Raw genomic sequence first — 26,364 nt, forward strand, 5'->3', positions numbered from 1 at the left:
TCTCACAACTTGAATGAGATCCCCTGTGGTGAAAATCAAGTTTTTAATGTTGTTTATATGTCTGTGTGGTGTTTTAAATATGCTTTCAGACAGACCACGTGCAATATCATCAATCAATACCATTGCTGAGTATTTTCTCCTTAAAACTGCACTGTGTACAAAATACAGTCTCAATAACTTCAAACCACCACTCTCTCCTACCGTCACAAACTTGTAACCAATCCCGTCAACGTGCGGGGCAGGCTTTTCATATCATTATTTCTAAGGAATGCTGCTTTTTAGAAGGCAACTGTCTTACTCTGAGATGGTCTGTGTAACATTAGCAACACATTATTAGCTGTTTGATTTTATTCAAATTCTGAATGGATTATATAGAGCTTAGAAAGAACGCAAAGTTCTTTATAATCACTAGTAATAAGATGTCACTCATCTCAGTTTGCGATCTCACAAAGTTCTGCTATAATCAATTAAGTTGTCCACAATGCACAATGAATCTCTTCTTTGTTATTTACGAAAATGACCACTTCAGTTAATCTGTCAATCCCAATAAACTCAAAATGGCCAAAATCACTATCTAATAAATCACTAATCCAAACCCTATAGTGAGGTTAATCTAATAAGAACCAAAGTCATGGTCTGACTTCTTCAGCTGAAAGATTTGATATTTGGCCATTTATGGGTGGTTCCAATATTTTGGCTTTTACTCCAAATGTCAAAGGCCGAGGAATCGAGATTTGTCTGTTGTATTGGCCTGCATACGACTGAGTCTCCGCTGATTCCAACACCCTTCTGAGCCGTAAGACGAATCTTTATTAGAGCAGACAGCCATTGTCTGCAGTCATCTAGATAATTGCAGCGCTGGGTCCTCTTCTCTAATCAATCCAGACAGCTGCCGCCGTGCCTGCCGCGTTTGCCAACCGTGCAGCTCAAGCTAATTAATGAAATGATGAGCCGTTTGGGCACAACGTGGTACCACACAAACAATCTGGGACATTTGGAAATGCCCAGCCCACATCAGAGGCACAGATAGATTAGTGAAGAGCTTGTATTTTTATCGCCGTCGTAAAAATTAATGTTTCACAAGTGCTGCATACCGTTAAAAGAGCAGGATTTTTTTCATCCAGTAATGAAAATTATGGTGTTACTTGCTCCCCTTCATGTTGTTCTAATCCAGTATGACTTTCTTCCGTAGAGCAGAAAGGAGAAAATATGAAGACAGCGTTACATGCTTTTTTTCATCTATAATGAACAAGGACTGGCACTTTAAAAAGGAATGAAAAAGCAGTTCAGGTTGTTGTTCATTGATAATCCTTAACAGTGAGTGTGTTTACATGCACCCTCATAATGCGATTATAATGGGATTTTGGCAGTATTGCGATTAAACTTTACCTCATATAAACACAATACTTCGATTAAACTAATGCGATTAAGCTCATAATCGTAGCAACCATAATCACATTAAACTATGTGGCGTACACCGCAATAAACAGGCATGTAAGCACATTCATCATGCAATGTTCATCACGGCGCTGAAAAATATCCAGTATGTCCATAAAAATGTATTTTAAATTTGATGTGAGTAGATTAAAACAATGGCCGGTAACATGCATACTGTATTCGCATCTGAGTGTGGTATAACCTTACTTAATAGCGAATAATCATGTAAACTGGAGTGAAGACCTCTGCTCGTGTCATGTAAACGTCTTACTGCGATTAAGACCTTACTCTGATTATTAGAAAAAGAATTGTGCACATGTAAATGTAGTTAGTTTGAATAATCATTTAGACTGATTTAGTGAATCAATTAATTTAGTCACAAATCGCTAGTTCTGGGTGGTTGACAAGATTTTCAATAAATAGCCGCTTTAAGGTTGTTTTTCACGCAAAGCTATTGTATGGTTTCAGAAGAGCATGAGTCACGTGGACTACATTCATGGTGCCGTTATGTTCTATATGAAGCTTAAACGTCCCTATTCATTGCAACTGCATTGAAAATAGTGACCAGCACTGTCTTCTGAGTTTCTGATTGGTTTAGAACAACATGAGTATAAATCATGACAGAATTTTCATAGTAAAGTTTCTATTAACAAAATGTCCTTTCTGATAACAATGCAACTCGGGGCCAATAAAAAGAAGTAAATCATTTTGTTTCTTACGCATTTTCCCCCGTAGACTTCGTTCTGTCCGTCAGTAATCACGCATGGCATGGAACAGGATGGCATATGCCGTCTGAGCCATATGGGCACAGTGTGAGTCTGTTCCCAGCATGGGGAAGCAGTGGTTCATGGAGAGCACGGAGAGCTTCCAGATCTCTGAAATGAACAGTAGGTGCTCACAGATTTTCTGTGTGGCTTCACCAGCCAACATGTTGCAGCTTAACACCCGGAGCGCTCTGGTGCCACCTTGCCCTGTCCCGAACAGAGATGGAAATAGAGGACCAATGTCTTTGCACCAGCTGTCATTGGCCCTTAAAATGTCTTGAAACACACAGACCGTCTTTGCGTGATCTCTATATGTATTTTTTATGTATACTATTTTAATGTATACTGTAGAATTTGTTTTGTATTAAAACCCATTGAATACTAAAAATAAATTATAAAATGCCTTAATTTATTGTAATGCCTTAATTTAAAATTAATTTATCACATTTTGACAGCTGTGAGACAATATTCTGGTTTATAATCAACATTTCTGAAGCCAAAATGTCTTTCATCAGCTAGAGGAACCTACCCAGTTGCGATTTAGATGTTTTGGCATTCTGTGTTCTTTGTTGGCACAATGAAATGCAGATCCCAGTGGATTTGACTGGTAAAGAGGAGAGAATTTCCTGTCTGGATGCTGCTAATCTGTGAAAAGATGACAGCTCTTCATGCAGCACCTGCTCGCGAGATAAATTCTTGTCTTATTCTGTTTGTTGACTTCATCAGCTGGAGGCAGCTTTTAGTTTGTTACTTGTGGTTTTATATCTGTCTTTGTGCATGAGTATTAATGGTTGTTGTTTGGCACACAGTGTTGATGGAGAGATATACCACAGGGTTTGCAAGGGAAATGAGCTCAGAATGTGTAGCGTTAGGCTTGAGTTCTCGCAGCAGAAGGCAGTGCGGTGTGTGAGTATTTGCAATAAGCATCATTGGCCCCTGGTCATTTGGGAGAATTTGCATCCCCTGCTGCCTTATCTTAAGACCCTGTTTGCATACGAGCTGTTTTTATTACATATAAAACAGAGACAGACTAAGACGTAAATCCATAATCTCCCATTTGCATGTGCAACAGGAGACGGTTGAGAATATTGTTGTAAAGGGTGGGGGGAGGGGGGGCTTAATAGTCTGGAAATAGACACAGGCTGCATCCCAAATCATAGTATGCAACATTAGGATTAGTGTGTCCTGATAATGTCTTGATGCTTTGTATTTTAAAAGTATGCAACCATGAATTCGTATTGTGCTAAAATTAACCACAAGCTGCAGAAGAGTTTATTTTCAGTGTCTGTCACTTTATCTGTCTGTCTATCTTTCTTCTGACATTCTAGCTATCTTTCTATCAATTGTCCTATCTATCTATCTTGTTCTATCATTCTATCTACCGTTCTGTTTATTTATCTGGTGTTCTATTGTTCTCTCTTCATAAGACCTATAAACCTTTTAGTTCAAAACTTTTTAAAAAGATTGTTCAGAACTTTCAAACAAGGCTTTGTCTAGCCAAGACAAATTGTACTTTTTTAGTTAAATATCATAATTATATATTTTGTTTAAATTTTGATTTATTTTAATTCTTCTTCCCTACACTGTAAGAAAGAATCTTTAGAGAAACATGTTTCATTAAGTTTATGTACATAAACTTAAATCCTAAAACACAATGCAATACAATGGGTAATTCAAAATATAGGGAAAACACCTGTGGAAAAAAAAACAATACGGAAAATTACAACAATTTAAAAGTACATTGTGCCATATTTTATCGTGACATTTTTATTATTTTATTTATATTTTGACGTTATATTGTGAGTGTACATTCAAATTGGATCTTATTTGCTACCTCATATAGCCTACCGGTACTTATAAGCATCTGACAATATAGATTATAGAATAAATTATCAAATAAATGTTTTACTTTATTTCTTCAATTATTTACTTGCTATTAGCTACTCACGTGCCTACTATATGTAGATTAGAAAAGTGACTGTTAGACTCTTTCAGAAGGCTGGAAAGAATTTCCTCTGGTAGCAAAAGCCATCTGTCTGCACTTTCATCATGTCGGTGTGTGTGTGTATAATGGGTAGATTACGGCAGCTCTCCAGATGTTCCAAGACGGCTGTCTGAGGCTGAAATGAGTTCAAAGGTCAAGGATATCTTAGTGGGACAGCTGTGGGGCGATGCTGGGGTCACCCTGCTTCTGCTAGAACCATCCGTCATGAGAACACACACCCCTACTAACACCGGTGGTGGTTCCTACCGCAGTGGGCACGTGTAGAGCCCAGAGTCCCTTGAGGGATCGTACCATGAGAGAAGCAGCAGGGGGAGAGGATAGATCAATAGTCTGCTGAAGTGTCATCTGGTGAACAGGGATGCCAACACATCCCAAGGGAGTGTCACTCTCTCCTCAGAATGCGACCTCTGACCTCTACAAATCTGTGGGTGTTCCTGAGGGCGCTCTTGTCTGTGTGTCTAATCGCTCTACTGTGATTTCACTCAGTCTTAAGGGTCTCTGTTGTTGCCTGTTTTATTATACAGATTGAAAACGCTGTTCTGTTCGAGGCTTGAGAAAACTGTATGGCATAAAATGGCATGGCAAGAATTTGAGTGCTTGTTAAATCATTTAAATTGTTAAATAGTCAATAGCTAGTAACCACCTAGCAGCTTCCTAGTAATGCCAATACACTGAAACTACTCAGAACACCTAGCAAGCAATAATCCAAGCCAATAGCATCATCCTGGCAAAGTTTGCATGGCTAAGCTGTACAAATCTACTCCATTTGCACTGAAGTTGGTGTGTTGTATGGTTTTGTTGTTGGCGGGCACACTCACAACACTGACCTTGGTGTTAGATAATGAGGTCTTGTTTGTCTCAGGGAAATATTTCTTCCTTGAAGCCTGTCGAATGTCAAAAACAAAAGTTAAAGGAGTTACAAGTTTATTTGGCACCGTCTCCTCATTAAAAGAATCCTAAGGAAGAATTTCAGGGCCAACAGTCATAATATGGAATCTATTGAGAAAATTGAAAGACATACATTTTTAATGTGGCAACTTGCCCTATCCATAATGTGATGTGTCTACAGTGAGGTTGACATATTAACAATTTACCACAACCAAAAATTGACAAGAATTTCACAGGTGACACGCACAGCCACTGCCAGAAGCATGGCTTCACACTGGCTCGTTTCGTATGACATTGTGTCATATTTTCTGCTAAATGATTACGGCCACATTCTAGACTGGGAAGAAGCCTCTTCATTACATACAGCAGGCATCCAGACGAGCAGAGACATTCACAGGGCACTTTTTTAATGAGAAAGAAGCCAAGCTTGTATGTCTTGTCCTGCCTGCTGGCTGCCATTATGACCCATTAGAATCATCATTAAGAGAAAGCGCAGGGCCCATTGTGCCTAAAGTGCCACGGACTGCTAGCTGAGGAGCCTGACTACCACTGTCCGCTTTCACTGTATGAACGTGCCTCCGAGACTGGTTTCCAAGGCAACGTCACCGACGGGCAACTTATTTCTTCTATGCTTTGTAGGAAAAGGCAGCAAGACAGGGTTATCCATGAGTGCATCTGTTTAGACCTTTCCAAGCGATTGGGTAGAAGTCCTCCTTTTGCGCTAATCTTGTACGATGCTCTGCCCTACAAATCCTAACCACTGCCGTTCCCAAAAAACCTTCAAAAGCCAACCCGAAGCTGCAAACAAGGACAAGCTCCACCACCTACACACTTAAAAGGACAATTTTCCTTCTACGAACATGTTCTGTTTGTAGACTTGGGCTCATTTATGAAGTGCGTCACATTCGGCAGGGGAGAAATATGTCAAGAACTCGAGCTAGTGTTTTTATCCCTCAATTATTGGTGGCCATTAATGATTAAGTGGTATGTTAATACAGCTCAGATATTCCATTAGGAGCGCCGGTCTGAGGTTTTAATGGCCTGGGAGAGAGTATGTGTGCTGCGAGCTTTCAGAGTCTTTGTTTGAGGTTGCACTAAGCTGGTATGAGTGAGGACTGCATTAAATGGGCTAATTAGTGGCCTGGGGAAGATATTGTCTTAAATTACTCTCTACCTCTCCATCTTTCCATTCTGTGTTCTTTTCTAGCTCTATTGCCAGTTAAATAGGCATATGTGATTGTTGAAACAGGTGTTTGCTTTAGGAAGGCACCAACATCAAGATTCTAGTCAATAAGCAAATACTTTTTTCAGTGTTGAGATCAATATGCAATAATTGGCTTATATTCAAATTCTATAATATTTTGTGTAAAACATGTATTCAGATTAGTGATGGCTGATATAAATGTATAAATATTATATTTATATGTGTATCTACACTAGCTGTTGTATTGAATTTTGATATTTATAGATGGTTTTATGGTGAACCTTCCTTTTCTTTTTCTTTTTTACGGTTTCACTTTATTTTGATGGTCCCTTTAACACATTCTGTTGACTAAGTAACATTGCACCTACATGTGCATGTCAACTAACTCTCATTCGAGTGTTAGTGGAGTATAAGTAGATTGGTAGGGTTAGGGTTAGAATAAGTTGACATGTAATTGCTTATACGTTACTTATAGTCAGTAGAATGTTTGTTGGAGGACCATTACAATAAAGAGTTAGCAGATATTAAGTAGACAGTCTACTAATACTCTAATGAGAGTTCATTGAGACGTAGTTACTGTAAGTTAACAATGTTCAAAAGGAACCATCAACATAAAGGGTTAACGCTTTTACATTTTGAAACATTATAGTCTGTGGAATGCTTAGTGTAAAAGCTTATTTTTTGCACTGCACTCCGATTAACTGAGCAAATGCAGAAGTTCCTCTGTACAAAGACTTGTGGCAGTGTTACTGAAATCCCTGGAAATATCTTGTGAAAAAGAGAGAGTGAGCTAGGGGGACTCTGAAAGGCCAGTATAAAGGGTGCATGATCCCTTTTCACAGCACAATTGAAACATAATTATTTCATGGCAGACTGTGTGCTCTGTAAATCTATGAATGGGAACGGCATTTAACTTTAATTAGCTCTGATTTATTCATTCTGACTGGATTGCTTGCAGAAAATTGGATCATCTGATTATAGTCAAGCATGAAAATGACCTGATTAAACACTTCATAAAACCCATGGAGAGAGAAAGAAATACAGAAAGAAAAGGAACCTGGGATAAAACGATAAAGGGGAGATAAGAGAGATGAGGCACAGAGAGGAAGACTGTCAGACAGATGTGGATGTATTTGGTGTCATGGTGTATGCCAGCATTATGCACAGTGAGCAGAGAAGGCATCACAGCTGGATTCTGTTCACCCTGCTGCAAACTAATGGATGGATTGGCAAACCAATCCCACGCTATAGGTTACATGTCTTCAGCTGTGCCAAACTGCATGCACATTTGATTTGAGATGCTTGCATGCACCTGAGCCACACAAAAAAACAAGCCTGTGGTGCTTTCCCTGTCCTATGTTGTGGACAAAATCCACTCAATATGGCTCGAATTATCTGTTGCTTTGAGGGGGTGTTTTGTATTGAGTGTGGTTTTTGATTTGTTTCAAAATACTGTCAATAAAGGCAGCATTAAGGCCCATTCACACCAAAGACAATAACTATAAAGTTTAAATAATCGTTCTAATTCTATGAAAATCTGGAAGTTCTTTACCACAACTGTAATGATAACGTCACAGAGGAATGATTGATATCACTTTCAGATTTTTTTTCTCCCAGATGATGAACAATAAAAAGATTGACGGCCAATTAGAATCTATCCTGCCCTACCTTTTAAATAGCTTGAGCATGTAAAGCGGCAGACAACATAACTGCAATGTGTACTTCTAATTAACCGAACGGTATGGATGCTGATATAGCTATCTTAATAGTTATCGCTCTTGGTGTGAATGAACCTTAACAGTTGAAGACTACACTCTTCACCCCAACTACATCAATTAAAGCATCTAAACTGCTTTGACATCCGAATTAAAGTGATTATTAAATAAAAAATAATCTCTGTTTTGTCTTTCTTTCTTTCTAGTTACGCCAACGAATGAGAATCTCGGGTCCAAAACTTCCAGTTCGACCAAAGTGTCTGGCCTTCAGCGTAGCCAGGAACAGAGTAACGACGTTTCGTTTGTCCCGCCGATCTCAAGTCCGACTCCTGCGTCGCCCCCTACGGGGTCTCCTGCCCCTGCTGCGGCGGCAGCCCCCCCGCCTAGACCGCACCCTATCTCCCCAAACCCTCTCAGTATCAAGAAGGAAACTGTGCCTCATATCCCCACCCCTCCCCTCCTGAGGAACCAATCACATTCACTGGAGCACAGACTCCCACCCCCGTCACACCACAGCCGGCCAATTATCAGTCATCATCATCATCATCCTTCGCCTTACAGCAGTCTTCACGACATCAGGTTAGTCTTTTTTTTTTTTATTATACTTTTTACTCAAACTATCCTCCTCACTGAGGATTAAGACAATATAGACACCCGTCCTCTTCCAGGTAGATTTGTAACATCTTTAGTTGATTAGAATTTCTTAATTATTGCCCTGATAGTTGAAATGGGGATTTTCAATGCTTTAGCTATTTTCTTACAGACATTTTCTTTTCTTTTTTTGTAAATCTCAACAATAAATTTCATGTTCCTAGTCCCTGGTTTGCTAAAACATTTAAATATGGATGGGAATATATTTTTTTCCAATTATTGTGTCCAACGTGTTTTGGAGAAAATATTTGATCATATTTGCCAAGTGTGCCTGTAATTCTGACATGACATATAAATACACATATGGACATATATTTATATATGTAATTAAATGTTACGTCTTCCTGTTAAAATAATCACATTTTATTTTGTAATAATAAACTGAAAATTCGACAGTTATATTTGAACTTCATGACCGCTTTGAGTTCATAAACTGTCCTAATATGAATATTGTTTCTTATATCCTGTCTTTCCTTTGTAATCACAGCAACAACCCTTCCAATCTTCCTCCCAAACACCACCTGTCTCACTCCCCTCATCACCTCCGCGGCCTCCCGTCTCCTGCTCCTCCACTTCCTCTCTCCATAGCCGGTCTGCCTTCCTCCCACTACTCCCTTCACTCGCCCTCTCACATCTCCAGCCATCCGGCCATGTTCGCCAACCCCGCTACACTGCCTCCTCCGACCAACAGCCTGGTGGTGCCAGGACACCCTGCCGGACCACCCTATCCAGGTAATAAACAAAATAAATCCCCTCACTGAGATGTAAACTTTTTATGGTGTAGCTGGTGTGAGATTTGAGAACATTTTTGGCAACCAGTAGGTTCTGTCAGTTCTGCAATATAACAAATTGATAAAAATATTGAATTTGCTCATGGGGCTGTACACAGAGTTTACGCTGCTCTAAAGAATGCTGCAAATCCACTGATTTCAATTTGGAAAAGTGCCTTTCAAGGATATAGAGGAAAAATATAAATGTTTGTAGAAGTGAAGGTGCAAAAATTTAAACTTTTACTCTGACATTAGCAACCAATGATAATGGAGGGTCCAGGTTTTACCAACTTTTTACCAGACCTGCAAAATACATTTAATGCATTTCTGTTCCTCAAACACTCTGTTAAACTTTGCCCTAAGAGTGTGCTTTTTTTAAACTTGGACCTATAAAATTAAAGGGTATTTGATACCACAAAAATATAAACATTGTTTATTCATCTTATGTATTACATTTATCCCATTTTAAAGACTTAAATTAGCATATTGTACTACTAGTCTTTAATTTGCACGAATTCGGTTCCCACAAATCTAGTGACTGTACCTGCAGTTACCATACTTTAATTACTCGGTATAAAATTCCTCTGCTTGTTGACAAATAACCCGTGGTAAAGACAGCTTTATAGGCACAGTATTCAGTAACAACAGAACTGCTCTTAAATCACATTCTTTTCAAGATTTTTCAAGTGCGAGACGAGATGAGGCACGCATCAGAGGTCAGCATGTGAAAAATTTGACTTATATCCAGTTGGTTCAGTTTCTACAGTATATGATACCTTTAATAAAGAAAGATGTCAGCTACACTGTTCTTTTCTCATATCTGGATCCTGTGCCTCAAAAAGGCACCTTTGACAAGTATGTCAGTTTTTAAATGCCTTGTTTGATAAAAATATATGCTAAATGCAAAAATGTTGATGATAAATTATACCTGTCCTCTCCATCTCTGCCTTTCCTTGTACGGTAAGTGTAATTTTTTGTTGATTATTGGCTTTTAGATGCCAATTTGAGACAGTTTAGTGCGACATGCTGATCGAAATCTAAGGATCAAGTATAGAATGACAAGGTATTTAATAAAAAAAATGTAACATGCAGTTAGCATCTACAGTGTAATCCTTTCTCTAGCTGCCATCACTAAAAAAACATATCTTAGTTTATTGTAAGAGACCAAGTGTAGACTCTTAAATTAAAAGTATATATTGATGTCTTCTAAAAGCATCAAGCAAGTGCTAAAGATTTTTATTTTAAACTTTAAAAAGGGTCTTAAAGGAATAGTTTACCCAAAAATGAAAAATTTGTATGCAAACCTGTATGCATTTGTTTCTTTTGGGGAACACACTTTATTTTTATTTATTGTAATATTTACTTATATATGTGGTCAACATTCCACAGAAGAAAGTAATTCATACAGGTTTTGGTGATGAGGGTGATGACAGAATTTTCCTTTTGGGGTGAACTATCCCTTTAAGTCAGTATAAGAGTTTGTGTATGTCGGGGCAAGTGTGTGTGTGTTTTCTGCTGAGGTGACTCTTGGTTCTCTCTTGTCTTTAGATACCAGCCTGTTGATATCTTTCAACCAACCAATCATGTATTGCCAGCCTCATTCGGGGATTCTGATTGGCACATTGTCACAGGCAACTCTCTTACCTCCACCAATGAGTCCTCACGTAGAAAACCCTCACACCTTGAATTGGAGAAACAGAGAAAGCCAGGTGACTACCCTCTTTCGCTTCTTCCTACCGCTGTTGTGAAAACTCACTGGCCGCCCTTGCCTTTTTTTTCTTTTCCCTCCCATGTCTTCCCCATCTCCCCCCTTTCCCTCCTTTTTCCCTTCACTCTCCTTTCTTGCAGAGCATGATCTTCTGCGGCAGGAGCTGAACAACCGCTTCCTGGTTCAGAGTTCAGAGCGAGGTCGGGGGCCGGCTCCAGGGGCGACAGGGTCGCCGTTGGGCCCTGTGTCGCTCCTCCGGGCTGAGTTTCACCAACATCAGCATATGCACCAGCACCAACACACGCATCAGCACACCTTCACGCCTTTCCCTGCCAGTCTGCCCCCGGCAGCCATCATTGGGCCGCCCACTGCACCTCCAATGGTGCGTACCCCAGCCAGAAATGTGAGGATAAGTAAAAACCGGATAGATTTTACTCCCTTCCTTGCCTCCCTATTCCCCCTTAAAATTCTCCAACCTATTTAAAACAAGCCCTTTCTATGCGGCCATCATATTCTTCCAGCAATTGACACTCACACTCGTGTTGACGTACTGAATATCAGCACTGCCGCATCACAGTCGTGCTGATATTCAGACTAACAGCACGCGTAACTTATATTTGGCATATATGACACGTTATTTCGTCTATTGTTGCTCCTTTCACGAAAACAGTTCAATGTAAGGGAGCAACGCACAGACTGGCAGCCTCTTTGGAACATTGCAAACACTGACAAGCCGACTGATGCAAACTGTGAAGCGGAACGGCGTTCATCCAATCCTAATAGCGCACCGGAACTAACTGTTGTGTAATAAGTAATAGAGTTTACAACCCACTACTGAGGCTTAAGGCTTATCATGAACCAGGGCAGATCTTAAACAGAGGCCAAAGGGTTGAAACAGTTTTACAGCACCATCTCAGTGACATAAGCGATACCCATCATCCTAACAAGATAAACAATTGTCCCATGACAACCACAAATATTGTAGCTCTTTCCCTAATAAAAACCCTTTTTGCTGCCATGTTGACATGCCGTACTCATTGCGCTTTTATAGTGAGCCAGAGATGTTTTATTGCTTTCATCAGTGTTGGGGGTAACGAGTTACAAAATAACGGATTACAGTAACGATATTACTTTTTTGGGTAACGAAGTAAAGTAACGCATTACACTAAAAATATCAGTAACTATACTACTTTACTAGACTATAGGAACGCGCTTTCCTGCGTTACCCAAGCCGTGTTTTCATGTGTGTAAAAGCTCTGATCTGTCGAAGTGGTGCGTGCATGCCTGTGTGTGTGTGCTTGCCTGGGCACCGTTGCCATAGAGATCGATTTGAGTGACGTAGCTGCTGGTGCGAAGGACAGAGAGGAATGGAGATGGAGACGGAGACGCGAGTTTCGGCCAGTGGCGATATTCACATTACTTTCAGTTTGTTGCTCGAAAGGACAAAAATATTTGCCAGAAATTCACTCTATGCCCTGGCAGGCAAGTACTGGACATCGGGACTACCGGGAGATTCACGGCTTTTTGGGCCGATCCGATGCATCTAAAACTTTTTTGTTCGTTTGTCTTAACGGCTCATAAAACTCGTACATCGGCGGCCCATTCGTTTTGTTTTGCTTAATTGGCGGCGCTGGGTAAGTGCCGGTGTAATGCATTGGTTAAAAAAAGTCAGCATTAGTTTTTTTTCTGACAGACCGGCCCATGAAACACGTAGATTGGCCCATTGGTTATTTTCTTGATTGACACTGGACTGGCCCAATCACATCTTTAAACGCCTCCCCCTTTGGGCTTTGAGCGAGCGTGCAGTGTCAGTGTATCTGTCAAAATCTCTTATATAGGCCTACGGTCTATGGTCAAAATACAGATGGAGAAGAAAGTTTCAGTTTTGCAGTTTCCGTCAAAATAAAATACAATATTTATCTCTGTCCAGCCCTGATCATGTGTCTACCACCACGGACATAATCCTGTTGTTTGTAGATTTTACAGTGAGGCATATTTCTTTGTGCAGACAGGGATAGTTATTTTATATGGTTTTACATGCCATTTTTATCGGCTACATTTATAAACACTATGCGGACATGCAGGCTAAATGATGATAGGGCTATGATGTTTGTCCATGTATCTAAGAAACGGGAAAGTAAAGTAATAAGTAGTGAAGTTACTTTTCAAATGCAGTAACTAGTAAAGTAATCTCATTACAATTTACAGAAGTAACTAGTAACTAGTAACTAGTTACTTTTTTTGAGTATCTACCCCAACACTGGCTTTCATATGAGCAGAATGGTGATGTTTCTGAGTGCTGGGGGCTGTTTGAGAAAAACAGGAGGCAGACAGAGTCTTATGGCGTGACTGAGGTACAGACAGAACTCATTCTATGTGACACGTTCAAAGCTTGCGGTCAAAACATAATGACCTCACCGCAGATGAAAGTCATGACATCATCAGGGCTGTTTTGATAAAGCGTAATTGCTTCCGTGTGCAAAGCGGCCATTAGAGGCAAACTTTGGCAGCCTGTAATCAGATAAATTCAGCTCCTCAAAGTTAGCTAGCCATATAAAACGCATTCAGATTTCTGAAACGTATTCAAACAGGAACGAGAGCGTCTTATCTGCATACTATCGCTGCTGTCAACCAATCCAAAAGATATAATGTCAGCGCACTGGATGAAAAGTAAAGCATAGATTACCATCTCCAAAGATTAAAATCGGTTTGCATATTACCTTAAAACATGCCATATGTTTGTAGTTTGCTGTTCGGATTCTTTTATGGGTTACAGAACTGTTTCATCGTCAGAAATGGAAACACTGAAATAGCGATGAATCTGAATGTTGAATGACCTTCCTCGAATGTTTTACCAGATGCAATGCAAGTCTTGTTTGCTGAACTGCTATTGTTGAATTTCTTTTGATTTAAATGTGATGTTTTCTACTGACAAATACACTGATGATTGATTTCTAAAGCATCTGTGCTTGGTTTAAGAAATAAATGTTGTGTTTAAATTTTTAAGTCAACATGAGATGAAAAAAATAACCCAATTTACTTCCTTTATGCATGTTCCTGGTCTTATTGTGCATAATTCATTGGTGTATGTTATGTTATTACAAAGAAGAAACATCCTTTTGTTACATTCGAAAATGTGTCAGTTCAGGAAAGTAAAGTGGGTAGCGAATGTCATTTCATGTTGACTGAACAGTAACGCTTCATATAATGTCTTTCTTGTTTCCTTTTCTTTCTTCCCTTCCTCCTAGCTTTTCTTGTATAAAGATTTAATTGTTTACAGATGTAATATTGAGCCTTGATTTGCCAAAGCTGTTTGTTATAAAGCTCTGACACAGGGGCTGTGAATTATGAAGCACTGTTTTTTTTATAGACCACTATAAACCTTTGCTGTATTTACTCGGCAAGTGTTAACCATAAAGCAGGTGTGCGGCCCTCAGAAGGATCACAGAAGTGCAATTGGAAGCCACATCAGCAATTTTCTCAGCCAGGGCAAACTCGTGTGTTTGATTTAATTATAATTATTATCTAATTATCACCACACATTCATACAATGCAGGATAAAAGCAGCTTATGCATGCTGATCTGTTGGAAAATACAGTAAAGTCTGTATCATAAGTGGGCTGTGGTTCAAGACATCCTGCTCTTTATAGAAAACACACACTCACACAAGAGTTTATCCACTTTTATTAGCATCACCTGAGACATAAGACGATAGGCTTCTTTAGAAACAACACTATATAAGTGGCTTTGTGAAGGATTTGTATGTTTATGTAAAAGAAATTACTTCAACTTGGAGGGCTAAAAACTTGAACCAGTTGAATTAGAATGACTTAGACTTGTTTTATTAACATAATAGTAAAATGTTTTTAAAAAATATATATTTTTTTATGTTTATGGACAAATGTTAAAACATTTATGTATTTTATTACAATGATTAAGATTAAAGCTATGACAATATTTCCTTCTTTTTTTATATAACTGTCTAAAAATGATCATAAACCATTACTGCCGTTTCCTGACTCATCAAATGCAGAATCTTGCCACATTCACATGCTTTTTCTAGTTTCTATCCTATAGTTACACTACTATCTTTACGCTCAAATTGCACTGTTTAGCTAGAACTTGACTTGAAAGAGTTACTGTTCTATATGTATTTCTAAACTGTAAAGGAATGACACTGCCACGTAATAAATGGCTCATGTCAATTTAATTGGAAGTGAAGGGTGCCTTTCATTTGTTTAGCAATCTGGTTGGACTCTTTTGTGAGTGTATTCCCACACTCCGAGTCGGCTCTGTGAACCCTGTGCCAGCTGCGGCTGCTGTGGTTTTCTTTCATGTGACATTGAATGGCTCTTTTACTGTGTAATTGTTTTATTAAAAGGGTGTAATTTATTTGAGCTTCATCTGCTATTTATTTGACTATGTAAGCACACTGCAGTAAAGCTCTCTCATGTTTTTGGTCACAGATGCCTTTGATTTTGTTGATATGTTTTTAATTTGCGCTCTCTCTCTCTCTATTTTTCTCTCTCCCTCTCTCAGTTCGACAAGTACGCCCCAAAGCTGGACAATCCTTTCTTGAGACATTCAAATGTAAGTGCCAACTTGTTTTGACTGCATTACCCTTGCTTTGACTGAAGATGTATCAGATTGTCAATTATGTTAACTTTGAGACATATGCCTATTTGTAAAGTTTTTGCATGTTTTTTTTTTCTTTTGCAGTTCTTTCCCTCCTACCCGCCAACAATGCCGGGCATGCCTCCATTGCTTCCACATTCAGGGCCCTTCAGTTCATTGCAAGGCGCCTTCCAGCCAAAGGTTAGACCTTAACACACATCATGTGGGAATGTAGACATAACTGTTTTGACTTGAGCGGAACGAGAAAGAGAACGTAGTTGGTTCAAGATTACGAGATTAAGATGTCAACAATATTTTGAAAAATATGGCCCATAAAAGGCTGGTAGTGTGATCACACAGATGTGAGCGTAAGGGGGAAAAAATGATGCTTTCTACAGGTGTAAAAATATTTCTGTTGATATTTCTAGTATTAGGTCTTTTTCAGTTATGAGAATGGAAGTTAAATTTCCTCTCCAACATTTTACAGGATCCACCAAAAAAAAAAAAAAAATGATCGGAACCAAAATTTTTGTCAAAAGCTAAATAAAAAATTATGTTAATTAAATTTGAGAAATTAGGTACAGTATTTGAACTCTGTTTGCTGTTCTGGGTGTCGTGATCACGGGTGATTGACCAGTCATAGAACAGTTTACATATTACTAATCTAGCATAATTTTTGGTCACAAGAACTTCCACACTGTGTTTACCTGTTGTAGCTCATCAACATTGTGTTCACCAAATAGATACTGACACAGTCTTAATGTAGCACCAGAGAAGCAATTACTGTTTTGGTCAATGATTTCATCCCTCCAAAACTATTTTGGACAAAAAAAAAAAAAAAAAATATTACTTTATTTTTCTGCAAAAAAAATTCAGTTGACAATTTCATTGCATTATTATTCAGGCTTCCTAAATGTTCAAACTATGGTTGCTTAGAGCAGATCCATCTAAGAGAGAGAGATTTGAATCTGGGATGGCTCGTGTCTCAATCCTGTCCCCTTCTCTCTATCCCAATCATTTCCTGTCACATCTTTACATTTGCTGATAATAAAAGTGACAAAAAAAGTCATTAAAAAAAGGGGTCAAATAAAAATGAACAGTTAACCTCTATTAAGGTATTTAAAACATTCCCTGTGTATCCCTGGTATTGTTAGCATTATATTCTCTGTTCTCTATATTGAGTAGAAATGTGGCATGTCCCCTGATCTAGAGCCCAGCCTCACCTCACCATTAGTATTCAGAGTGCTCTCAAATCCCACACAGCTTCATTTCCAGACAGATGGAGAAATCTACCACTGCCACTTTCTCCACTAATGGATTATGCAAAGAGGCATAGGCTCAATAACCTGCTGGAGGCTTTTGTGTTAACTTTAGACTTAGCACTGTGGTCTTAAGCAGGGTGGTTAGTGTGTGTGTCTTTGCAATGTGTGTGTCTCTGCAGTGTATGTGTTATATAGCTTTCACTCACTTGGTGTGTAATGGTTTTTACCTGGCACTTCTCAAATAACTCTCACTATTATGTTAGCTACCAGTCAAAGGTAGAGCGAGTCTGGAATTTCCAACAAGTATGAAGTTTATTAGAATAAATGACTGTGGCATCCATGAAACCTGGGACTAAAGTGAAGTTTTAAACTTTAGACTACACCCATGATGATTCACAGATTCCTGAGCTGACATGTTTCCCTTTAAAACATTGAGTTTATAGGCTTATATTCTATTTAAATAGCCTAAAGGCTTTAATTACATGACAGCAATGAACCATGGTTTGCTCATTTGCTAGTAATTTTTAAATGCATATTTCTGCAAAAAGTTCATTTTAAATTAGCACACAGTATATAACCTTAAAGTTAACACAGACTCAAAGCCAAAAAACACCTGTATGAATTTTGCAAAATTCAAATTTGGATAAGCTACAGTTTTTTCAGGCCTAAAAAATATGTTTTCTGTGCCAGGTAGACATTAGTCATCACACCAAGCAGCCAAAAATGCAATGCAGTGTAATATCTCTAAACAGTTCATAATTGAAAATAGTAAAGAAACAGACCTCAGTGTCCATTGTTCCATTAGCTTTTTCTAAAAAGGTCTTAATTTTCTCTCCAGGCCTCAAACCCTATTGATGTTGCATCAAGACCAGGAACGGTCCCGCACACTCTCCTTCAGAAGGACCCGAGGGTAAGCCGTCCACTAAGAGATTAGCCGTTACAAACTAATGAGGATTGTGGTGTTTTCAGCATTTCATGAACTTGAACTTTTCTCTATTTTCTCTATTTCTTTTCCTAACAGATAACAGATCCTTTTAGGACTTCAGTAAGAGTAAGCATCATATTTTCATTTTCCTTCAAATCCCTGCATGTTACACCTTAAATGCCACAGTCTTTTCACTAATGCTTTGAAATGTCTTCTTCGCTCATGTCAGAAGCCAGGTAAATGGTGTGCTGTGCATGTTCAAATCGCCTGGCAGATCTACCATCATCAGCAGAAGATGAAAGTAAGTTCTCTCGGAAGTCAAGAAAAGGTTCAGAAATGACTTTTCGTGGTCTCTTTCTTTAATATTGTCTAGCCTTTAGTGTGAGCGAAGTACAAGATTGCAGAAGTACACTTTGTAATGATTCATGCATTGAAGTCGGAGTAATTTTCTCTCATTAGGGAGGTTTACAAATAAAGAAATGAATAGTACTTTTTTGACTTAGTACACGTATATCATAGTCGCATTGAATATAACCTCAAAATGACGTTTGTCTCTCAAAAGCAGATGCACTTGGACCCGCATAAACTGGACATGAATGGAAAACTTGATCTATTCAGCCGTCCTCCAGCTCCAGGCGTGTTCCCTGGGTTCCCCTACCCTCATGACCTGGCCAGACCCCTCTTCTCATCAACAGGTGTGTGTGAAGAAAACTCACAAAGTTAACATGATATCAAACTTGACTCTATTTACTCTCAGTACACGTTCCTAGTCTCATTATTTAAAAAAAAAAAAAAAATCTCATTGAATGTCCTGTAAAATGAGTAACAAACAACATGTCGGGCAACACTTTATTTCAATGGTCCACTTTAGACATTCCACTAACTATAAGTAACTTTGCAACTACATTAGAGTATTAGTAGACTTTCTGCTTAATACCTGCCTACACTTTATTTTGATGCTCCGTCAGCAATGTTCTACTAAATATACTGTACGTTACATTGCAACTACATGTCAACTTATTCTACTAATCCTAACTCTAACACTGTCTACTAATATTCTAATGAGACTTAGTGTAATAGAGTGTAACCACGTCATATTTACTTTAAATTCTTGAGATGAAAAATATGACAGTTTTAGATAAAAACAGTTGCAGTTTCACAACGCTTCCTTGAAATAATTCCCTTTCCTGCTGTTATGGAAAAGCCTGATGCTGAAATCACTGCTAGACCTGACCACTTTAAGATATAGCTTATACAGTATAAAAGCGATTTTCATTTCACTTATAAACTATATTTATAATCCAATCAAGATACTGCCGTCACAGATTATTTATGTCTTATCTTGCCAATTATACTGCAATATCTTTATTGGTATGGCTCTAGTATAATAAACATGGATTTGTATTTTCTCATTTGCATGTTGTTATTTTGTGTGTTGTCTTGGCTCAACGCTGGGGCTACGGGCATGAATATAAATGATTTTACCTGATATAATTGACTGGTAGCTCTTTGTTGAAGGGCAACAAGAGCGTGTCTGCCCTTTGGATTGTAATTATGCAGCGTGGTGTCATGAAGGAGCTTGTAATTGGTTTCTTCATTAATGATACACACTAACAAATGACATATGAATAGGCGGTTGACCCTTTGAAATGCAACCTGAACACTCAATCTAAGACATCACTGTCCTTTTATTGTCTGGGTAAACTACTCGGTTTCCCTCTAAACACACCATTGGTTGAGCCAGGTTGGCTTCTAGTTGTCTCTCCACATTAAACTGGAATAGGAGAAAGTATTTAAACTAACCTTAGTCTCTTGTCTTATTTTAAAGTATATAAAGATCTACTTCTGTTGTGGTGCAAAATGTAACTGTTTGGCTTTTTTAACTGTTTTCTGTATTCTATAGGATCGGGACATCCAGCTGCTTCACCCTATGGGCCGTCTCCTCACCACGCCGGCTTCCTGCCTCCTAGCCATTTGGCAGGTAAGTGTAAGTAAACCACCATTTTAAATAGTTCTTCTTCTCTATGTCCTTCTGTAATTCAAATGTAATGCATTCATCTCATGTTGAAATCACTTTTATTTAATGCGAACATAAACAAGGCAAAGAATGGCAGAAATGCAATCTGTTCCATATGGTGTAGTACTGCACACCTCTTTCCACAAATTTCACAAACCAAATTCCAAATATATATTGTAAAAGATATACCTATAAATATATATGTGATGCGGTCTGGGAAAACCCGCCGGATGTCGCGCTGGTACGTTTTCAGTCAGGTCTAAAAATAGATTGAATGTCAGTTTTTTGTCAAAATTGGGTTTTCATTAAATGATAATTCTATAACATCTTGTCTATCATCTCTGAATATATCTTGGGAAAATTCACTTGTTTAGAGCAGAAAAATAGCGATTTATAGTGGCAAGCTGAAAAGACTGGTTTTCTCTTTAAGAACATGCACGGCGGAGCGGAGGTGCAAAAAAAAAAAATCGCCCATATAGCTCTCCTTCTCTTAACACTACAAAGACAGTTCACCTATCAAAATAAACCACAGAACAGAATAAAGGTCCCGCCAGTCCTGTGTAAACTACAACGGCACGCAAGTTTTTAAAAATGTTTTTTTTATCCAACGCTCAGATGAAGTAGCTGCTCGCTTAAAAGTTCTTGCTCGCCTCTCAATCGTCCAATTTCAAAACGGTTTTTACAGGATGAATTTTGAGTTCGTAAGCTTTCGAATGATACTTAATCTATGATGATTACTAAAATATGTGATATGAAAAAAAGACAATAATAAAAAAGCGCAAGTCGTCCCGCTAGCAGGACGTGACAGTTAATTAAACCTGTTTTTCTCAACATTCCGTTCCTGAAAATCATAGAGATCAGCCGACTTTAGATAACCATAACTTTTGTTACAGACAAATGATGAAAGAAATAAAAATAGTTTTGGAAAGGGCTTGAACCAGCTTTAATATGGTATCAAAATCTGTAATATGTCAAATTTCACCATGTGGTGGGTTTTCCCAGATCGCATCACATATTGTAAAAATCAGTCATGGCCTAGTGTAGAACCTTTAGATAACTTTACAAATTGAAAATACTATACTAATATCCCTCATAGCCTTGTTTTTGTTCTCGTCAAATAAATAATAATATATACTCTAAGGCCTATTACCGGTAGTCTGGTATCAGTCGGCTCAGAAGTGTCTCCCCAAAGGATCAGATATTCCAATTTTACCCTTAACTCAACTTTCAAATTGCTTTTTAACAATAAAATACACTTATTTTCGATATATAATATAAAGCAATACAATGATATAATACAGTGTACAATGACTGTTTTTTTTATTATTATTATTTCTTGTCTTTTATTCACCAAATTACCCCCCCCCCCACACACACACACACACAAACACACACACACACATTTTGTGTCAGAAACCATTCTGACCAAAACTCGACCTTTGTTTCCCTTTGTACAGCAAAATACAGTACAAGTATATTTTACTATCATTCGTTTTTTTTTACTGGGCTCTGCTTCGTTCAGATAGTGTTCCCCTACAGTTTATATCAGATATTTTATTTGAGTTCAGCGATGAATGCTGATTTCACACAGTGAGCTCTCAAGTCAATCCAATTTGAATTTGTAAACACCTGGGGCCCAAAGGAAATGGAGAGAAAACTAAAATGCGGAGTTGGGTGAGGTGTTGCCTAGTAGTTAAAGCTCAGGACTGGTAATCAGAAGACTTCTGGTTTCTGAGTCAAGAACTTATCACTATTGTGCCCTTGAGCAAAGCACTTAACTCTAGGTTGCTCCAAGGGGGATTGTTCATGTGAATTAGTGTATTGTGAATTTCTTGGCATAAAAGCATTTGCTAAATTACTGCTTACTTATTTAAGTACACTGTGGATTAGTCATAAATCCATTCCTGGAGTTCAGGAATTGAAATTCATGTTCCACATAGAAAACACTGAGTTGTGTTTTTAGTTCTGTGGGACGGAGGTTGTTTGTTTTGTATGTAATTTGATTATATATTAATGCAACTGCATGGATGATTTTAGCTCCTTCATCCCTAGCAAGGTAAGTATTAATACATAGCTTAATAGTGGTAAGGGGTAAGTAGATGCAAGGATCACCTAAACTTTTAGAGGAAATGGGAGACACATGAGCTGTTTTGCTAGCTTTCACTTAATCATTTTCCACATCAGACATTTCAAAATGTCCCTAGCAATCGCACTCCAATCAGGTATCGCTATTCATGCCAGCACCTTTCGCTTCCTAATCCGCAGCCAGTGAACACTCTCCAACAATCTTACTGGGAGAAATAAACAACCCTTAGGGAGTTAGAATAGCAGCAGTAACAGTGACGCAAAAAACAAAGCTGGCTTGTAAGAGAAAAGCCGGTTGGAATGGTCGGGCACCTCCGGCCCCGCGTCGCTAATCCCTGTTTGGCATTTTGCAGATCCATTCAGTCGCTCCAGTACCTTTGGCGGCCTCAGCAACCTTTCAAGCAGTGCCTTCGGTGGATTAGGCAACCCAACCCTCGGTAAGCCCCGGCCCCCGGCCTCTAGCTCAGCTCAGTGCAGCACAGCTTAGCTGTAGACCACAGAGAGTGCAAAGGGAATAAAAAGGAGGTGGGAATGAAAGAAAGGCACTTAGCTTTGCTGCAAATGCAAAATGAGAGTTAAGGGAAACGGGGAGGCAGGCATTACCGCAGACAGGCCTTTGCCAAATTCACACCCCAACTCAAACTCGCAACCCAACTGGTTTATCATTGCTCTTGCATTCATTAGTTTTCCGCAAAGTAGGGGTTCGCCATATCTCATTTCCTCTCCCTTCTTCCTTCATTGGCTGAACGGGAGTTCTTTTAGTGAAACTGATTGCATTGAAATAGAATCTCTATGGAACGCTTTGCTTTTCATAGCTTTTGAGCCCGCTGGGTCATTCATTTGTTCTCTGCTGAAAAGTCTTAAAAGCAGCCCTTGGTACCCCATTTGTAGAAGAAACTCCCATTAACCTTTCAGTTTGTGTATGCAGAACCTTGATAGAACTGGACTGTGATCTGATTCACTGATGTTATGTTTCTTGTTATTTCAGGGGCCAACAGTGTTTTTGGACCCAAAGAGGGTCCAGGGCTGCATGGTCTCAGTAGTCCTCATCACGACACATGGAATCGGCTGCACCGTACACCGCCCTCCTTCCCGACCCCTCCACAGTGGCCCAAATCTGCAGATGCAGAAAGAAGCAGCTCTGCAAACAGCCACGATAGAGATAGAGACCGGGAGCGCGAGAAAGAAAAAGAAAGGGAGAGAGAAAAAAGGGATTCTTCTGTTGGTAAAGAAGAGAAAGAAAAGGACAGGTTGGTGTTGCTGATTTCATGGAGCAAAGCATCTTATTTTGCCTTCTTTTTGTCTACTAATTAAACTAATGATGGGTTCTTTCCTGTTGCAGAGACTCTATGGATCGTAATCGCCATTCAAACCGCTCATCTCCAGCTTCCGCTCCAGTTAGCTACCAGATCAGCAACCTGATCCGCTCAAATAGCCAGAACTCGACTGACTCTGGCAGACACCGCAGTGGCAGTGCCGACCGCAACCGAGAGCCTGAGAAAGAGCATTTGGAGCGCCAGCGAGAGGCAGGCATTTTAGGGGACATAAAGGTAAAGGAAAGTCGTTCTCCAGGGAAGGAGATCACAGACAGGCGTTCCTCAGATGACTCTCTCAAATCCATTCACCGATCGCCCTCTCCTTACTCGAAAAATGTCCTCAACGATGCAGGAATCAAGATGGGTATCCCACAACCGCTACCGATTAAAGAAAGTGAGCGGGATAGAAAGGAAACCAGCTCAGGGGATCTGCTACACAAGGTAAAGAACGACATGAAGATCAAGGAGGAACGCAAGGAAGAGCAGGACGTGATGGTGATTGGATCTGAAGCTCCCACTAAGCCTCAAGTCCCTCCTCCATCTCATCAAACAACACAAATAGCTCACCACCACCCTGTACTATCCCATCAGCCTCCTCCGCCATCTCCTCGCTGTAGTGACCCTCCGACACCGGCCTCGCTTCACGGAGTCCACATGCAACATTCACTGCCGCTTACTCTTAGTGCCATGCATCAAATGGGAAGTCTGAATGCGCTTGAACGCACCCGCATGGCACCTTTTATGGGAGTCAGCCCTCTTGCAGCAGGTCGAGACCGCCTTCCACATCCGGCGTTCTCCTGGGATCCTCTACGAGAGGCTTACCGAAACCTCGACCTTCAGCGGCGCATGGACTTCCAGCTTCGCTCTGAGCCTGGACACCGGTTCCCTGGCATCTATGATCCAGAACGGGCCTATCGGGAACGGGAGTCACATGACTACTCGCACCACGAACACCTTCTGGAAGTTCGGCGGGAACAGGAGAGACTGAGGCAACAGGCTGAAGAAAGGGAACGGATGCATTTACGGGAGGAACTGGATCGGGCAAGGCTTCACCAACTTCACCAGTCGCCCATCGAAGGACACTTACCCCACATGCCACCATTCATGTCACACCTTGGTGGGATGCCATACCCAAGGCTTAGCCCTTCAACAGGACATAACGGACTTCTTAACCGGACACCCCCAACTGCAGCACTAAGTGCCCCACCACCTCTGGTACCCTCTGGTGCAGCCAGACCAGCGTCGCCAAGACGGACTACGCCAATCACCACCCAGGACCCTCGGGAGTACTCACCGTCACGCAACCCCAAAGAAGTGGAGGCACGGTAACGTACCAGGAAGGAAAATGCCTCACTTGAGTTGGACACAGGCAACATGCACTTATTTTCACACAAAGTAGAGTAAACGATAAATAAATGTGTAATTTGTACAAAGATTTGTACCTTGGAACAAGCACATCAACCGGCTTTTTTTAATTGATTGGAGTAGAAGAAATGAGTTGGTTGCTCCATCTCTTGGAAGCTCCAAATATTAGACATAAACGTGAACTACCAAACAGAAATTTGATATTAATATATTATTAATCCAATGCCTTTTCAGTTTTCAAGTGAAAAGATATTCTGAAATTTGTTTGTACATTTCCTATCCTTCATGTACAGACATTTTTTATGTATTTGCATTAAGTTTCATTTGTTCTCTGCCCTGTATTTATCCTTGTGAGCTGCAGGATATGGATGTCTACATATCTGAATTGGTATGAACTCACTGTTTGACAGGTGATTTGCTCTATGGTACCTGGAGATATTCAGTGCTGACCATGTACAAAGTTACATTTCTGAGGTTTTTTTCTTTTTTTTCTTTTTTTTTGAGATATGCAGACAAATATGCATTACAATATTCTTGTTTGGTTTATGTACAATTTAAAGATATTGTAAATATCTTGTTGATATTACTTGGAACGAAATGACATTGTACATTTGTTAGGCTTTTTAAATGTTTCTAAAAAAAACAATGAAATTAAACAGAACCACTTCCAGGTTGAAAACCATGGTGACGGAGCTGTCCAATCAAATGGGGGTGCGGTCATGGCAATGCAATCTATGCAAAGAGGATTAAGAGAGTTCTGATTGGACGGTTGTCAAAATGGAGTTCTAAAGTGAGAACCTGGATACCTGTTATTCATTTGTCCAATTAAGAGCCAATGAAACAAACAGCTATAAACCTCCAGGTCATAAAGGAACTGTTTTAGCAGTCAACACTTCTCCAGCCACAAAACCTGGACATCTGGGAAACATATTGGAATGGTTGGGGTGGCAATAGACTCTTTCTGTCGACCTTGTGGTGTTGTGCAGTTGTTTTTCTTAGACTCTTGTATACAAAACAAGTAGAGCTTTAGGCGTGAAAAAATGAACATTCATGGTTTAAAAATGTATGGAATAAAAGTTGGACCTTATATCTGCATACCCGTCTGCTATTTAATTATAGTCTTCAGTAAACTCGCTGAATGTTGATGAAGTGTGCAATGTTTCATACACAAGGATGGGTTGATCTCACTAAGAAAGTTTTTTTGTGCAATTTCCACATTTATTTTCATGACAATGAAGCACATTTTACCCTATATTGAGAAAAACTTATATTACCAAATATTTATTTTTATTTTTAATTAGCATAAATTAGATTCAGTGCAGCAGATGATTTCTACTTTAAATTGTATTTTACAAATGTACTTTGCAATTTAAATATTTATGCAAAGATTCCTTGGAAATAGTGTTCATTTTCTTTATGCAAAACATTATTTTCCTCTGAATTTTGGTTGACTTTTCATGACAGAACCGGATTGCTTTTCAGGAGATGTTTTGCAAAACAAAATTGGGAAACAAAATTCAGATAGTGTCTGTATGCCAATTAGACTTTGTTCAGTCTATTTATGCAGAATATTCTCCACAGTCACTATTCACTATATTTTCACAGGAAAGAGCGTTTATGTCAGCACTGCTGTAGAGA

General features: G+C 39.3%; 1 protein-coding gene across 22 annotated transcripts in view; it reads left to right on the forward strand.

Annotated features, from left to right (window-relative positions):
* fbrsl1 (fibrosin-like 1) overlaps positions 1–25,821 on the forward strand; it is a 297,792-nt gene extending 271,971 nt beyond the window's left edge. For 9 of the 22 annotated variants that reach the window (XM_079607982.1, XM_079607980.1, XM_079607970.1 and 6 more), the window contains 13 exons: positions 8,220–8,592; positions 9,152–9,396; positions 11,283–11,545; positions 15,682–15,732; positions 15,862–15,957; positions 17,857–17,928; positions 18,040–18,069; positions 18,173–18,244; positions 18,506–18,638; positions 19,847–19,930; positions 22,399–22,482; positions 23,034–23,295; positions 23,388–25,821. In XM_079607982.1, coding sequence (XP_079464108.1) covers positions 8,220–8,592; positions 9,152–9,396; positions 11,283–11,545; positions 15,682–15,732; positions 15,862–15,957; positions 17,857–17,928; positions 18,040–18,069; positions 18,173–18,244; positions 18,506–18,638; positions 19,847–19,930; positions 22,399–22,482; positions 23,034–23,295; positions 23,388–24,690 — 3,068 coding nt within the window. In that variant the 3' untranslated portion in view covers positions 24,691–25,821. Of the gene's footprint in view, positions 1–8,219; positions 8,593–9,151; positions 9,397–10,982; positions 11,144–11,282; positions 11,546–15,681; positions 15,733–15,861; positions 15,958–17,856; positions 17,929–18,039; positions 18,070–18,172; positions 18,245–18,505; positions 18,639–19,846; positions 19,931–22,398; positions 22,483–23,033; positions 23,296–23,387 lie in introns of all 22 variants that reach the window. The other 13 variants (XM_079607985.1, XM_079607984.1, XM_079607978.1 and 10 more) reach the window with 11 other exon arrangements.
* Positions 25,822–26,364: the final 543 nt, after the last annotated feature.

This window comes from Phoxinus phoxinus (genome assembly GCF_949152265.1).
Source record: "Phoxinus phoxinus genome assembly, chromosome: 3".
In the NCBI taxonomy this organism is placed as follows: Eukaryota; Metazoa; Chordata; class Actinopteri; order Cypriniformes; family Leuciscidae; genus Phoxinus; species Phoxinus phoxinus.